Source organism: Oryctolagus cuniculus, chromosome 9 (genome assembly GCF_051225735.1).
Source record: "Oryctolagus cuniculus isolate XC-2025 breed Fujian yellow rabbit chromosome 9, ASM5122573v1, whole genome shotgun sequence".
NCBI lineage: Eukaryota > Metazoa > Chordata > Mammalia > Lagomorpha > Leporidae > Oryctolagus > Oryctolagus cuniculus.
Window position 1 is genome coordinate 62,574,211 of NC_142875.1, and position 15,889 is coordinate 62,590,099.

Consider the following 15,889-nt stretch of genomic DNA (forward strand, 5'->3'; position numbering starts at 1 on the left):
CGCTGTGACCAGATGGCAGAAAATCCACCCAGAGAAAAACTTCCTGGAGAACACAGTGTGTGTGTTGTTTATGCATTATCTTCTATACCTACACAGAGCTGTTGCTGTCACACATGTTGCTGTGTATCTGGCCTCCTTTCACTTACTGTATCTTGGAAATCCGTGCATATGCAATCCCCTGTTATTAACAAAGCTGCACTGAACATTCTCAGACATAGCTTCTGACATCCTTCTCTAAGAATCTTTATAAAAAGTTCCCAGCAGTCCACAGGATAAAAGAGGATCTGAATTTTTAATTTGGAGAGCCACGGACAAATTGGACTCCAATTTATACCCACCAAGCGTTTATCACACTGTTTACCTGTTGCCAACAGTGGATAATCAAACTTCATTTTGTATTCCTGGCGGATGAGAAAAGGCATCAATTACAGGCTAGCCAGTTCTCTGAACCAGCAATATCTACATTTGCAGTTTCCATTACAAGTAACAGAAACAAGTCTGGCCCTTTTATCGGAAGCAGAATCACTGTTAAGAGTGGGCCTCCAGGAGGAAGGGCACAGAAAAATCAGGTTTCTGGGGAGCTTTTCTTATTCGTTCAGATTTAGTTATTTAAAAGACAAAGTGACAATGAGAGGAAGAGACAGACAAGAGAAAGAGAGAGAGAGAGAGAGAGAGAGAGAGGGAGATCGTCCATCTCCTGACTCATTCCTCAAATAACGTGACAGCTAGGGCTGGTACAGGCTGAAGCCAGGAGCCTGGACCTCTGTCTGTGTCTTGCACATGGGTTGCAGGCACCCAAACACTTGGTCAACCTTCTGCTGCCTTCCCCTGCGTGTCAGCAGGGAGCTGGTTCAGAAGCGGAGCAGGCAGGACTTGAACCAGTACTCTTGCAGGGGATGCTGCCATCCCAAGCAGTGGCTTAACCCACTGTGCCACAACACCAGCCTCTTCTTTGTGACCCCAGGGACCCTGGCTTCCTCTGGGTCTCCACTAACTACATTATTCATGCTATGAGAATCTTGTCATGGTTAGTGGCTGTTTCTCATTTCTTGGCACTTACGGGGCTAGGCGTGATGCCCGATGATTTAAAACTGCTGTTTTCAAAGCATGGTCCTGGAGCAGCATCCTCAGAGTCACCAGGGAACTCATTAGGGATGCACAAGCTCAGCCTCCAGATGGCTGACTCAGACCCTGGAGGGTGGGCCCCACAGCCTGCGCTTTAACAAGCCCTGCAAACCCCTGGTTTCAAACATTGTCTCATGTAAATTTCCTAGCCACCCTCGGAAGCAGGTGCTATTATCATGGCCACTTCATTGCTAATGAAACTGAAATGCATGAAGAGGTATCACTACTTGTCCTAGGTCATATACTGAGTAAGGGGTGCAGTTGGGAATGGAAACTACACCTAGCCGATTTCAAATCATGTTGCTATCACCGTTATACTGTGCCCCATGTCTCAGGAGCCCTGTCGTGGGTATCATGCCAGATGCTGTACCAGACACTGTGTACAAAAAGGCCAAAGATGTGGCCAGCCCCAAGTTCAAACCCTGGGAGGAGACGGTTCTGCACAAAGAACTCCAGTGAATCACAGCATGAGAACTGCTGCAAGGGTACCTCAGGAGGCTAGAAAGGCTTAAAGGATCTCTGGGCTGAAACTTACAGGCAAATAAAATTTTCAATGGTTTCACTTACCTCTCTGTAAGTTTGTGGAGGAGAGGCCAGTGTCATGGCGCCGCAGGTTAAGCTACCATTTATGATGCCAACATCCCATACTGGCGTGCAGGTTCTAGTCCTGGCTGCTCCACTTCTGATTCAGTTCTCTGCTAATGTGCCTGGGAAAGCAGCAGAAGATGGCCCAAGTGCCTGGGCCCCTGCTATGCATGTGGGAGACCCAACTGGAGTTCCATGCTCCTGGTTTCAGCCTGGCCACCAGCCCTGGTCATTGCAGCCATCTGGGGAGTGAACCAGCAGATGGCAGATCTCTCTCCTCTCTGTCTCTGTCTTTCAAATAAATAAGTAAATAAACATTTTTAAGACGTTTTATGGAGAATGGCCAAATGCGGGTGTATAGCTTCTTCTCAGGCCTCCAGTCAGAATGCTTGCCCTGACCAGAGCCAATCCCATGCTATTTAGGAGCTGCTGCAGGGGCTGCAGCCCCAACCCATCCACAGGGAAGAGGCCCCTTTTCCCACCTATTCTGCCGGAAGTGCTGATGCAGATGATGGTGATGTGGGAGCAATGGGCGTGGTAGAGCAGTTTGATGAGCTCGTGTAGCACAACCAACTTATCTTTGACAAAGGAGCTAAAATCAGTCCCTGGAGCACGGACAGTCTCCTCAACAAACGGTGCTGAGGAAACTGGATCTCCACGTGCAGAAGCATGAAGCAAGACCCCTACTTTACACCTTACCCAAAAATCCACCCAAAATGGATCAAAGACCTAAATCCATGACCTGATACTATCAAATTACTAGAAAACATTGGGGGAAACTCTGCAAGACTTTCACATAGGCAAAGGTTTCTTAGAAAAGACCCCAGATGCACAGGCAATCAAAGCCAAAATTGACAAATGGGATTACATCAAGCTGAGAAGCTTCTGCACTGCAAAAGAAACACTCAGCAAAGTGAAGAGGCAACTGAGAGAATGGGAGAAAATATTTGCAAACTATCCAAGTGATAAAGGGTTAACACCCAGAATCTATGAAGAGCTCAAGAAATTCAACAACAATGAAACAAACAATCCAGTTAAGAAATGGGCAGATTGGGAAGGCAGTGGAGGATGGCCCAAGTACTTGGGCCCTGTACCCGCATGGGAGACCAGGAGGAAGCACTTGGCTCCTGGCTTCGGATCAGCGCAGTACGTCGGCCACAGTGCGCTGGCCGTAGTGGCCATTTGTGGGGTGAACCAACGGAAGGAAGACCTTTCTCTCTGTCTCTCTCTCTCACTGTCTAACTCTGCCTGTTAAAAAAAAAAAAAAGAAATGGGCAGAGGACTTGAACAGCCATTTTTTCAAGAGAGAAAATCAAATGGACAACAGACACATGAAAAAATGCTCAGGATCACTGGCCATCAGGGAAATGCAAATGAAAACCACAATGAGGTTTTACCTCACTTCACTTAGAATGGCTTTCCTACAGAAATCACCAATGACAAATGCTGGTAAGGATGTGGGGGGAAATGTACCCTGCTCTACTGCTACTGGGAATGTAAACTGATGCAACCACTGTGGAAAACAGTATGGAGATACTTCAGAAATCTGAGTGTAGACCTACCATATGACCCAGCTGTCCCACTCCTTGGAATTTACCCAAAACAAAAGATATCAGCATTAGAAAGGGTTATCTGTGCCCCCATATTCACGGCAGCATAGTCCACAATAGCTAAGATACAGAATCAATCCAGATGTCCATCACCTGTTGACTGGATAAAGAAATTATGGTATATACACACTATGGAGCACTACTCAGCTGTAAAAAAAAAATTGAAATCCTGTATTTTGCAATAAGATGGATACAACTGGAAACCATTATACTTAGTGAAATAATCCAGTCCCCAAAAGACAGATACCATATGTGTCCCTGACCCAAGGTAACTAATAGAGTACCTGAAATGTAATATATTGGAATGAAATGGACATTTTGAGATTTGATGATTGTTTACAGCCCTTGTCTCTTTCTGTTGAGGAACAGTTTTTTTTTTTTCTTCATACTATTTGCTGAACTCTTTTAATTAGTGTAGGGTTAACTATATGATTATTAAGTAAACTGAAAATAGATCTTTGTAAAAATTAAGAGAGGGTATGGGAGAGTGAGGAGGAAGAAGGGGTGGAAAGTATTGCTATATTTCTAAATCTGCATATATGAAAAATGTGTAATTTGTGTATTAAGTTATAGAGAAGATGTCTTATGGAACAATCTGGACCACAGAGGGGAAGAATAGGAGTGACCAGAGAGAGATCCCCTTCTTCTTTTGTGTCTACCAGGCTGCAGCGCCTTCTCAGCTCACTCTAGTTCAGAATCTCACTCTAGTCCAGAATCCTTTCTGTTCTACTTTTTTGGAGTGGAAGTTGTTGAGCAGTAAGCCTCAGCAGGGGAAGCTTAAGGAGGTGGGCCGAGGGGATGCTTTTAGGAATTGGATTCTATTTGGAGGACTGCCCATGAGAGGGGAGGAAGAATCCAGAAACCTGTTGGATCAGGTCTTCGCTCCACTGCTAATCTTCTCTCTGGCTGGATCCCAAGGCAAAGGGTCTAGGCTGGACAATCCTCAACCTCCTCCTCTCTGGCTCTGTGGTGCTCTAGAGCCCCGAGCCAACATTTCTGCAAGGGAACCAGCAGGAACCATTTGGGGCTTGGTAGGTCATGTATCAGCCTGCCCCGGGAGGTGTCTGCACATCCAAGCGGTCAGGCTCCCTCGGCTGGCATCCGCTCCCCTGGATCGTGCTCTTTCATGCCTCGTCCTGGGCCCTGTTTGCTTCTATTGGGTCACGGATGCTAAGCTGCACTTCCTGTTTGGTTGCATGGACTCAAGAGCACATCACCTCTGCCTGAAGTCGCTGTCCTGACACCTCGCATTCCGCTGATTTGAAAGTGATCGGACTTTAAAAAAAAAAATGGTGTGAGACCTGGTGTGTGTGTGTGTGTGTGTGTGTGTGTGTGTGTGTGTAGTTTCTGCCAAGTGAAGCTCAGACGCAGTTTCTCACAGTCCTGTTCCCCATAAACACACACTCCATACACACTCACCTCCCTGACACTTGGCTGTGGCTTATTTCCCAGCCCTTAGACCTGGGCTCATACTAAGGTGGCAGGTTTTCCTCTTTCCTGAGTTGCTGTGCTCCACTCAACCTGGACTGCTAGATCTTGAAATCCAGCCCTCTGCAGTTCCTTATTGGTCCGGAGCGCGAGGCTGGTCTCATTGAAATCCTACGCAACCTGCTTGTGTCGCTATCTGGCTCCTGCACAGACTTCCGGTGAGACTCAAGGGAAGGGAACTACACCAAGCTCCCTCAGGCCTGGCAGGCTCTAGGGTCCTCTACTATCAGCTGTGGTATCCTGTGAAACAGAACCTTCTGCGCTCATCCTTGATTTTGGAAGTTTCAGAAAACTGATTTTCTTAGGGCAGGCATTTGGGTTAATGGCTAAGCAAGCCACTGGCTAGGATGCCTGCATCCCCTATCAGAGTGCCTGGGTTTCCGTCCTGGCTCCACATCCAATTCCAGCTTCCTCCTACTGCTGGAAGGCAGCAGGTGATGGCTCAAGTACTTGGGTCCCTGTCACCCACCTGGGAGACCCGGATTGAGTTCCTGGCTCCTGGCTTTTCTATCTGGCCCAGCCCCAGCCAGCCACTGAAGACACTTGGAGAGTGAACTAGAAGATGGGAACTCTGTTGGTTTGTCCATCTTTGTGTTTCAAATAAAAAGGAAAAAAATGATTTTCTCTGGACATTTATTCATTTAAACCAAAAACATGCTTTTTTCCCCCTTTTATATGGAAATAACGTTTCCAGCATTGAATACACCAGCGAATACAGCTAGGAAGGTTCTTGCAGTGAAATAGGAACCTGCCCTGTTGCTGAAGCAGTTACAGGGATTTCTCATGGATGAACTATAGCAATGACTAGTCCAGACATGGGAAAACATTTTAACACCCCATAAAATTCTTTTTCGACAGCAGGGGACATAGGAGCCAAATTTCCCTTGGCGGAAATAAAAAATGTTTAGCTGAGATGTTCCTGAGAAGTAAATGATTTCAGAGAGAGCTTTTCAGGCAGAAAAAATGTGGATGAGGACACCCATCTGTCTACAAGGGGGATGGCGGTACCCGCAGAGTTCAGAAACCCCCCACATTTCACTCCAGCACTTAGCACATGACCTGGCACTTGGGAGGCACCCGATAAATATTTGTGAAACGGACTGAATCATTCATTCAAACGCCTGAGGCTTTTACGATTTTAGCTGAGAAGACAGACGAGGACGTGACAGAGGAGAGCGTCAGGGCCCCGCGCAGCCGTCTCTGACAATAACTCTGACCCGTCTACAGCGCCTGCCTGCTGCCGCACACTCGCCGTCGCAGCCCGGCACCGACACGACACCTGTGCGCAGGATGGCGTGTTGTGTTCCCGTCTTTCGGGATTGCGGCAGATGCTTTTGACATGGCGGCTGGGCTCTGGCAGACACTGGTGGTATTTAAGGTTTCCAGAGATGCGAGGGGATGGGAGTCGTTGGCATGGTGAGGATTGAGGAGTTCCAGAAAATCTTAGTGGATTACCTGGTCAAGCCCTTTCACTGGAGAGATGAGAAAATGGAGCCTCCTCCGGCAGCCTAAGAGCCTTTCCCAAAGTGCCATGGCTAACGGAAGCCTAAGCCGGCAACGCAGCCTGGATGCCCACTCACGGCCTCTTTCCTGTCTACTCAGTCGGCCCTCCACTGTTCACTGTTTTCCAAGACTTAGGGATGAGGTTGATGTCACGCACGGAGTCCTAACCTTCCAATATCCAATCTGAACTAACACGAAAGCAATACTATTATGCTGCTGCTGTAAAATTCACAACGCAAGTGTATTCTGCGCATCTTACCCTAGAAAGCATGGCATAGTAGCAGTAAGCCAGTTGAGACCACGGTTTGTGCAAAAAAAAAAAAACAAAAAACAAACAAAAAAAAAAACAAAAAAAACCCAACGTTTAGAGTATGTTTTGCAGTTTGTACGTTCCTGCTCAATTTCTAGCCCACCTTCACTTCTACCTCTGATTGCTCAACAATCTGTATTTGTACTCAGGTCTGCCATGTGCTGACAAGAATGATGCCAGGCACAGATGTGGCACTGTGAGATAAGAAAAAGAGAACTGGAAATGACCTATAGCTTCATTTAGCTTAAAATCTTGCCACAGGGGAAAAAAAAAACCTAGCAAGCTGGATGCACATAAAATAATTAGTAAAAGATGAAGCACTGAGGTGGGTAGTATTAACGAGTGCCGGCTAAGATAGGAGAAAGGGAGATGGCGATGGGGAAGTTTTCCCGGAGGACACGTGACAGCAGTGGGACCTAGAGGGAACATTTCAAGCAAGGCATGTCGCATAAGCAGATGTGTGGAAGTGGGAGCCAGGGAAGTGCTGGGAGAAAATGAGATTCAGTGTGATGCCAGCACGCCTCTTCAGTTCTACCTGTTAGCTATGGGTTTACAGTTACAATCTCCTTCTCTGATCATTTTCATTAAAAAGCAAAACACACGGGGCTGGTGTTGCGGTGCAGCAGGTTAAGCCTCTGCCTGTGATTGCAGCATCTCATGTGAGGGCTGCTCAAGTCCCAGCTGCTCTGCATCCGATCCAGTTCACTCCCTGCTAATGCACCTGGGGAGGCAGTGGAAGATGGCCCAGTGCTTAGGTCCCTGTCACCCACACAGAAGACCTGGATGGAGTTCCAGGCTCTTGGTTTGGCCTGGTCCAGCTCCTGCCATTGCAGCCATTTGGGGAGTAAACTGGCAGGTGGAAGATTGATCTCTCTCTCTCCTTTCTCTCTCTCTCTCTCTCGCTCTAACTCTGCCCTTCAAATAAATCAAATAAATCTTTAAATGCCCATGTTTTTTAAAATGTATATTTATTTTATTCATTTGAAAGGTAGAGTTATGGAGAGAGGTAGAGAGAGAGAGGTCTTCCATTCACTGGTTAACTCCCCAAATGGCCACAACAACCAGGGCTGGGCCAAGCTGAAGTCAGGAGCCAGGAGCCAGGAGCCACGAGCTTCTTCTGGGTCTCCTACATGGATATAAGGGCCCAAGCACTTGGGCCATCCTCTGCTGCTTTCCCAGGCACATTAGCAAGGAGCTGGATCAGAAGTGGAGCAGCCAGGACTCGAACCAGTACCTATATGAGAAGCCAGCACTGCAGGCCGGGGGCTTTAAGTCACTGTGCCACAGCACAAGGCCACCTGCCACCTGTATGATTTTAGAAAGAAAACTGTACAAGGAGCCAAGAGTCTGTGCTCTAATCTGCCCACAACTGCCGATCAGGTCTGCTCTGGGAGCCTCAGAGTCTTTCTCTCTGCAGTGAATGGGTCTCTGAGGTCCCTCCTGGCTCTGACATTCCATGCATGCTCACGACACTTCATGGCACACGTTCTTAAGTTAGGAAACCCTCCTCTACTGGCATCACCTTCCCATTTGCCTTTCCTCCTCTGTGTTCCCGTCTCTCTGACCGGGAAGCAAGTTGGGAATGTACCGAGGTAGGAATATCACGGAGTGTTTAGATGTTTATTAGATGTATGTGCGTGTGTGTGTGTGTGTGTGTGTGTGTATGGCAACCAGGCAGCACAACTGATCACCTTGGCAGGCATGTGAGTAACCAAACGCAGCGGTACATGCTTCCTGAAGCTCACAAACAGCTGCTGTCTGTGCTTTGAAATAACCAGCTTTGCTTGAAACCAAAAAACTAAAAGTGGGCAGGCCTGCGGGGAGTTCCCAGGGAGCATGCATTTTTAAAAAGCCAGGAAGATCAAAACCCAAAAATCTCTGAGCGGGAAGAGCTGGGGACTTTCCTGCCAAATGGCTAGGTTAAGAAACAATGCGAAGGCGAGACAAGGATGACAGAAGGGGAAGATGACATGAGAAGGAGATGATTCACCAGGGATGCAGATGTTTCTCCTGCTTTTGTGGCTAGCAAGTGAAAGGGATCCCGCCAGCACAAGGAAGGGAGGGCCCAGGTGCCACACTGGGACAGACAATGTCCTCGTCTTACATATTTGAAAACAGTACATCCATAGTGAGAAGTGAAAAAAATACCCTAAAATGCATAAGGGAGTGGGCGGTGTACCCCCAAACTCCTGCTGGGGTTTAGCTGCTGCTCCCTGATATGTTAAGCCAAAGCTCAGATGGGAACAATGCCTATTTGATTGTATTTAAGAGCTGGTGCTGGGTTGAAGACCAGAGATAAGAAAAATGTTAGAACTCACGCAAATGCCGGCACCACTGAACACCATCAAAGCTACAAGGTAACTGCTGGGCTTTGATGTAAGACCTTGAAATGAATCACAACTTTTCCTTTAGGCTATCATTAATGGCTTTTGACTGTTTTTTTCCAAGAAATTTTTACTAAGCACTGAAATTCAAGAATGGCACCTCCACTCTCTTTCTCCCTGATGGCCAGAGCACAGCTAGAAAACAACCCATTATGGGTGCTTTTTAAATGAACGCAGGGTCAAATGTGACGAGCAAGGCAAGGCGATGGGTGCAGTCAGCCCAGCTTCGTGGCTCACACCTTGTTTTGTTCAACCCACTTCCAGCAAAATTTATACAGGGATACACAAGCTTTTGCTATGATTGGAGCTCTGCAATCCACCTGAAGTTTTCCTGGAGTGTGGGAAAGAAGCCCTCTCATTAGACACCAGGCCTGCACCACCTGCTGGAGTAAGCTAGCGTGCTGATCCGCCTGCCTCCGCACCGCCTGGAGACTGTTTCCTGACAATCTAGGCTGTCTAACAAACAGGCTGCAGTGGAATGCTATGAACAAGGGCAAGAGAGCTGGGATGCCACTCCTGAATATGGGCACTGATTCATCCTACGTGAGAAAGGTAACATGTGATCTCCATGTTGTTCGCCAGGAATATTAATGCAGACAAATGGCTCTGCTTTTGGAAAACACAGCAAGTGCGTCAATCACTATGGACGTTAGCAGTCACTGTGCCAGATGCAGCCCACAGCACTGATACCCAACACATCCCACCATACTCCGAACCAAGGTGCGGAAAGCAGAAAAGGCAAATGAGATGCACAGACGGGGGAGACTCCTAGCAGGAACTGAGATACATTTAACATCCACACAATCAGGAAAGGTGCACATGCCTACCACGCTGGTCAGGCTACTGCCAAGAGGAGGGCTCTTCAAAAAGTTCGTGGAAAACGCACATTATGAGAAAGACTATGTGTGTGTTTCGCGACTGTCTTGCAACAACACAAATTTATTTCTGATTTGATTCTTTCCATGAGCTTTTTGCGGTAGGCTTGGATTTTCACAACGGATGCCAGGGTTTGTCAAAGCACACGGGAGAGAGCGGAAAATTTCGAGACTGCTCCGGGAGATAAGCGCTATTTCTGTTGTGCTTCACCGGCTTAACTCCAACCCAGACTCGCTCCATTGCAGGTATCTCCTCCCATCTTCGAGTCATCGTGAAAAGTCTTGACTATCAAAGATACAGGTGAAGACCCCTCCAACACTCCAGGGCTGTGACGGGCACCCCTCAGCTATTGCTGTGGGATTTTCACACTCTCCAATGATACCTGCCCACTGTGGAAATACTTCTTCACTGTATCAAATTATAGGGCTGAGGGACAACTCCCAAGCAAGAAGAGGTAGGAGGTAAACATGAAGGCTGGGGCCAGTGCTGTGGTATAGCGGGTAAAGCCGCCATCTATAGTGCCGGCATCCCATATGGGCACCGGTTCTAGTCCTGTCTGTGCCACTTCTGATCCAGCTCTCTGCTATGGCCTGGGAAAGCAGTAGAAGATGGCCCAAATCCTTGGGACTCTGCACTCACATGGAAGACCCAGAAGAAGCTCCTGGCTTTGGATCAGCGCAGCTCCGGCCATTGTGGCCAATTAGAGAGTGAACCAACAGATAGAAGACTTTTCTCTCTCTCTGCCTCTCTTTCTCTCTCTGTGTAACTCTGACTTTCAAGTAAATAAATAAACCTTTATAAATAAATAGATATAAATATATACATCAATTAAAAAAACATGAAGGCTGCTGGGCATTTACAAGTGAGGATGCTCCGAGGCAGATGCTTCTATGGACTCTGTCCCTCCAACCCTGCTAACGTGCCCTGGCCTGCTAGGAAGGCTCTGCTACAGTGTCACCATCTCCCTCGCAAAAGCACAGCTACTGAGCTCTGTCAGGGGTTTGCTTCATTACACACTGGGACCTGTGGGTGGTGGCAGCGCCAGTGCCAAACTACGCTATGGTGTCACTGGAAATTTCTGGATGCACCGTTTCAGGTGTTTTTCCTCCCTGCCTTCTAATTTACTCATTCACTCACCCACTCATCCACCGAACATCTGTGGCGTAGTTCTGTGTTCCAGGGACTTGGTACACACGGATGACGAGAAAAGACACGATGATTAAGAGCAGGAAAATCACCAAGCCATTGCACATTTGGATATGTGCCACAAAGTGCTACTTCATAAGGTAGAGTGCCGGTGAATCTACTCAAAGAATGAACCAGAATGACTGTCTGAAGGGTGATCTCATAGCCAAGACCTAAAGGACACAAAGGATTCAACCATACAAAGGTAACTGGAAGAGCACACCAAGAAGAGGGAACAGAATGTGTGAAGGCTGGGACCAGGAGGAAGGAAGCCAAGGCGGGGGACCAAGGAGGCTCAAGGGAAAACTGATGCTAAACAGGCAGGCAGGGAGAGCCTTGCAGGCAAGGGAGAGTGAACACTGCTTTAAGTGCAATGTGAACCTGTTGGAGGGACTTAGGTGGAGAAGACACAATCTGACTTCTATCAGATGATGAGTGAGAAACAGAGGGAGTCAAAGTCAAAGCAGAATGACAGGGACTATGTGAGGTGGACACCGCCAAAGGCTTCCCAGTGGCCGTTCTCCCCTCATTACATGAGAGCTCCATTTTATTCTGGAGGGAAAGGGGCCCAGTCAAAAGTTACATTTCTCACTTCCCTCATAGGTAGGGCCATGGGTGATAATTCTGCCTAAAGGAGACATATGAAGTAGTCTGTTGGGGGTGTTTCGGCAGGTTTTGCTTTCTTGCTGTAATAATGCAACTCCCTTCTCTTCCTTCCTTCCCCTCCTTTTTAAGGAATTTTAGTCTGGAAAAAGGAAGATGTGACAGCAGGAGCAGCAGCAGTCACTGTAAGGCAGGCATCTAGGAAAACCTGACAGTGTCCCAGAAGCCTCAGTCCTCACAACTCTCAACTCCTGAGCCCATGTCTGGATTTTGCTGTGTGCGAACAGAAAAGGAATTCTACTTGTTTAAGATACGGTTTGGTAGAGTCTCCTGTTACTCACAGCTAGGCACTGCTCTGACACACCACACCATGACAGTGGTTCAGACAGCCTGGACTTGAGTGGTAGCCGGCAAAACTAAGATAAGCAGGCGAGGGCCGGCGCCGCGGCTCACTAGGCTAATCCTCCGCCTTGCGGCGCCGGCACACCGGGTTCTAGTCCCGGTCGGGGCGCCGGATTCTGTCCCGGTTGCCCAACCTCTTCCAGGCCAGCTCTCTGCTGTGGCCAGGGAGTGCAGTGGAGGATGGCCCAAGTGCTTGGGCCCTGCACCCCATGGGAGACCAGGAAAGGCACCTGGCTCCTGGCTCCTGCCATGGGATCAGCGCGGTGCGCCGGCCGCAGCACGCCAGCCGCGGCGGCCACTGGAGGGTGAACCAACGGCAAAGGAAGACCTTTCTCTCTGTCTCTCTCTCTCACTGTCCACTCTGCCTGTCAAAAAAAAAAAAAAAAAAAAAAAAAAAAAAAAAAGATAAGCAGGCGAAACAGGAGTGAGTTTTTGAAGGTAGAAATACGGGATTTCCTAATGCTCCAGATATAGAGGTTGCTGGGGATGAGCTGTTGGGTGTAACTAATGCTCCTAAGATTTTGGCTGGAGGGGAAGACACTGTAGCACAGCAGGTTAAGCCATGGCTGATGACATCAGCATCCCATACCAGAGTGCCAGTTCGAGTCCCAGCTGTTCTGCTTCTTGTTCAGCTCCCTGCCAGTGCACCTGGGAAGTCACTGGAAGATGGCCCAAGTTCGTGGACCCCTGCTACTCCATGTAGGAGACAGGGATGGAGTTTCTGGCTGCTGCCTTCAGTCTGGCCCAGTCCTGACTGTTATGTGCCATTTGTGGAGAGGACCAGAAAATAGATGATCTCTCCCTATCTCTATTTCTTGTCCTCTCTTTGTTGCTCTGCCTTCCGAATAAAATAAATAAATCTTAAAAAAAAAATGATCTTGACCTGAGACAGGTCTCTACCGCATTTTCCAATATGACTTTTATGAGTAAAAAAAGCTGGTATTTGGATCCCTACAAACTATACTTTGTGGGGGGTAGGGAGTCTGGTTTCAGTAGTTTCAAACAGGGGCTGATTCATGTCTTCATAAGGCATTTTGCTTTTTTTTCCACCACATCACAGGGACCTCCTTTTAAGAGGTGCCTCTTTCAATAGTTGTTGCTAAGAAAAATGAAACTCTCCCCTCTTTAACCCATGACTGCCCTCCTATCACCAACGTTACAGTCAAGGGCTAAGTCTTCTCTGTCAGGGGGGACTGCAAACTCATGCAATGAGGACTTATTTAAAACTGGTGCCAGTGAGCAAAAGGTGAAGTTACAGTAATCATTCTGCTGTCTAAGGATATGGCCTCCTGCTATAACTTTGTGTGAAGTGCATTATTTGAAGTTTTTCCTACGCTACCTCTCACTTTTCTATTGTCAACTCAACCTTCCCTTCCCTCTTCCTACTCACTAATCCAGTCTTGGGTTCCCTCCTTTAAAAGCTGACGTTGAGGCTAGTGTTCTGGCATAGCAGGTAAAGCCACCACGCATGACACTGGCATCCCATGTGGGCACCTGTTGGTGTCCTAGCTGCTCCACTTCCAATTCAGCTTCCTGCTAAGGTGTCTGGGAAAGCAGCAAATGATGGCTCAAGTGCTTGGGTCTCTGCATCCTCCTGGCTCCCGAGTTCGGTCTGGCCCAGCCCTGGCCATTGCAGCCATTTGGGGAGTGAAACAGCAAATAGAAGATCTCTCTCTCTCTCTCTCTCTCTCTCTCTCTCTCTCTCTTTCTATAACTCTGCCATTGAAATAAATAAAACAATTTTTTTTTAAAAAAATTCTGCCAGTGTCAGTTTTCTGATGTCATGGTCTTTGCTGTGGTTAAAAATGAGCTTTTGACAACAAAGTCACGTAGGCCCTGGCTTTTCACGCCCCTCTCTCGTTCCATCCTTAACAAACCCATTATCCTTCAGGTTTACCCAAATGAAAGAGGTGATAGGCATTTTGGCACATGTTAGCACTGAAAATAACACTTATCTGTAGAATGAATATGTAAATTGCGCCCATCACGATGGCATGTGGGCCCCTGCACCTGGCATGTGATGGAGCATGGCCATTGTTACAGCATCAGTCAAAGGCTTTCCCCATGAAGGCAACATCGGCAGCTGTGACATTAACTGCAGACACAGAGTGCCCATAAAAAACACAGACGCCGGTGCCCTCCTTTTTTTTTTTTTTTTTTTTTGGAATAGAGCCCTGGATAATTACCCTATTATTCTAGGAGTAGGCCCCATTTTACATCCTCCATCAATTTGGAATCTGGACATGAAAAATCACCGGCATTAAGTACTTAGGGCCATTTTCTTTCTCAATGAAGAAAGGACAAAAAAAAAAAAAAAAAAAAAAAGAAAGACATTCTCAACTCCTGGGTTGCCCAAGCAGAAAGCCAAAGCTCACCTGCAATAGAGGATCTTGGGGAAGAGTTTTTTGGGTGGTCCCTTCTTCCTAAACGGAACCCCAGGACACCGTGTTCAAGAGCCTGCTTTGTACCGCCAGCACTGGGAGGACACACAGGTGTGTGTGTGTGTGTGTGTGTGTGCCCAGCCTGCAGGCACAGGTGCAGCTGGCTGCCCTGCCCGGAGGGCCGGGCCTGGAGCTCCAAGGAAAAGCTACAGAAACTTTGCTCACCTTGAGAAGTAAGCTCTCAGGGCGGGGTCCGTGTTCCTCCAAGTTGCCACAGAACATGAAATAGGTTATGAGGTTGCCATTCAATATGAAGTACAATGGGAGATTATTGAACTACTTACCCCCAAATGAAAACCAAAAGTAAAATGAATAGTAAAGAAAAAAAGAGAGAGCGAGCAAAAAGGCAAAAATCACAACAAAAGACATGGCTCCCCAAACTTTACTTACATTGAGTGAGGATCCCGGTTAAGGCATTTTTAAAGTTCTCCTTGGCTTCCTCCATCTCTTGCTCATGGGTGGCCTTCTCGTTCATCAGCCGGCGGACATGGCTGTTGGCCGACTGCACCATGGAGTAGAACTGGTTTGCAGAACGCCGATTCACTTCCCCTCGTTCAATCCAAGAGAGCAGCACAGTGATAGCCTCGGAAAACTTGCTATCATCTGGAAGTGCAAAAAGTGTCAAGTCCAAATCATGCCCAAGTGAGAAAACGCACCTGGTCTGGGTTCCTCTCCAAACACGGAGCCTGGGCCCAGCTAAGGGACACGTCCGCAGAGCTCCATGAATCATCTTCCCTGAGACCGACTATCTCATCCTCCTGTAGCTTCTCTCCTCTCACCCCATGGCCCCATACAACTGCCCACACTCTAACCTGCAGACTTGAGGGGCTCGATGTCAGGAGATTTGCTGTAGCGATTCTTGGTCCTTATGGCACAGCCTCATGCTTCCACCACACCTTGATTTCTCTGTTATTATTATCCTGTGTGACCTCCGTGTCCTCTCTCTATTCCTCTACCAGAAATATTATGCAGTGATCCCAGCCTTCTGATTTGTAGACTCAGTTGAGTTAGTGTCAAACACTAATCTGGATGACAGATTAAATTGCTTTAAAAACTGGTTATAATGCAGGAGATTGTTCCCAAAGCAGGAATATGTCAATTCTTGTTCTACTGTAGTTCAAAACTGATTTCAGTTTAGAGGTTAATACACATATTTAATTAGGCTGGAAAACATACTTTTTCTTTGTGCCCCACACCAGGGCATTTTCACTAACGTGGCCAGTGTTTGCTTTGGATGGCTACTGCAAGGCCCAGTTGAACCAGGTTCGAGGTGTGTAGGGGGAAGGATGGCAAAGGAAGTGAAGAATGAGGTCTCCCCTGCAAATAAGTAATAAAGTTTATTTTTTAAAACATTGCCTGTTTGGGGAATGGATACCA

At 47.5% G+C, this 15,889-nt stretch overlaps 1 protein-coding gene across 4 annotated transcripts in view; it reads right to left on the reverse strand.

Annotated features, from left to right (window-relative positions):
- ENOX1 (ecto-NOX disulfide-thiol exchanger 1) overlaps window positions 1-15,889 on the reverse strand; it is a 409,938-nt gene that overhangs the window by 111,367 nt on the left and 282,682 nt on the right. For all 4 annotated transcript variants that reach the window (XR_016212892.1, XM_089303638.1, XM_089303637.1 and 1 more), the window contains one exon: window positions 14,903-15,115. Coding sequence is in view for 3 of the 4 variants with exons in the window: in XM_089303638.1 (XP_089159764.1) it covers window positions 14,903-15,115 (213 nt within the window). In the remaining variant the exon portion in view is untranslated. The remainder of the gene's footprint in view (window positions 1-14,902; window positions 15,116-15,889) is intronic.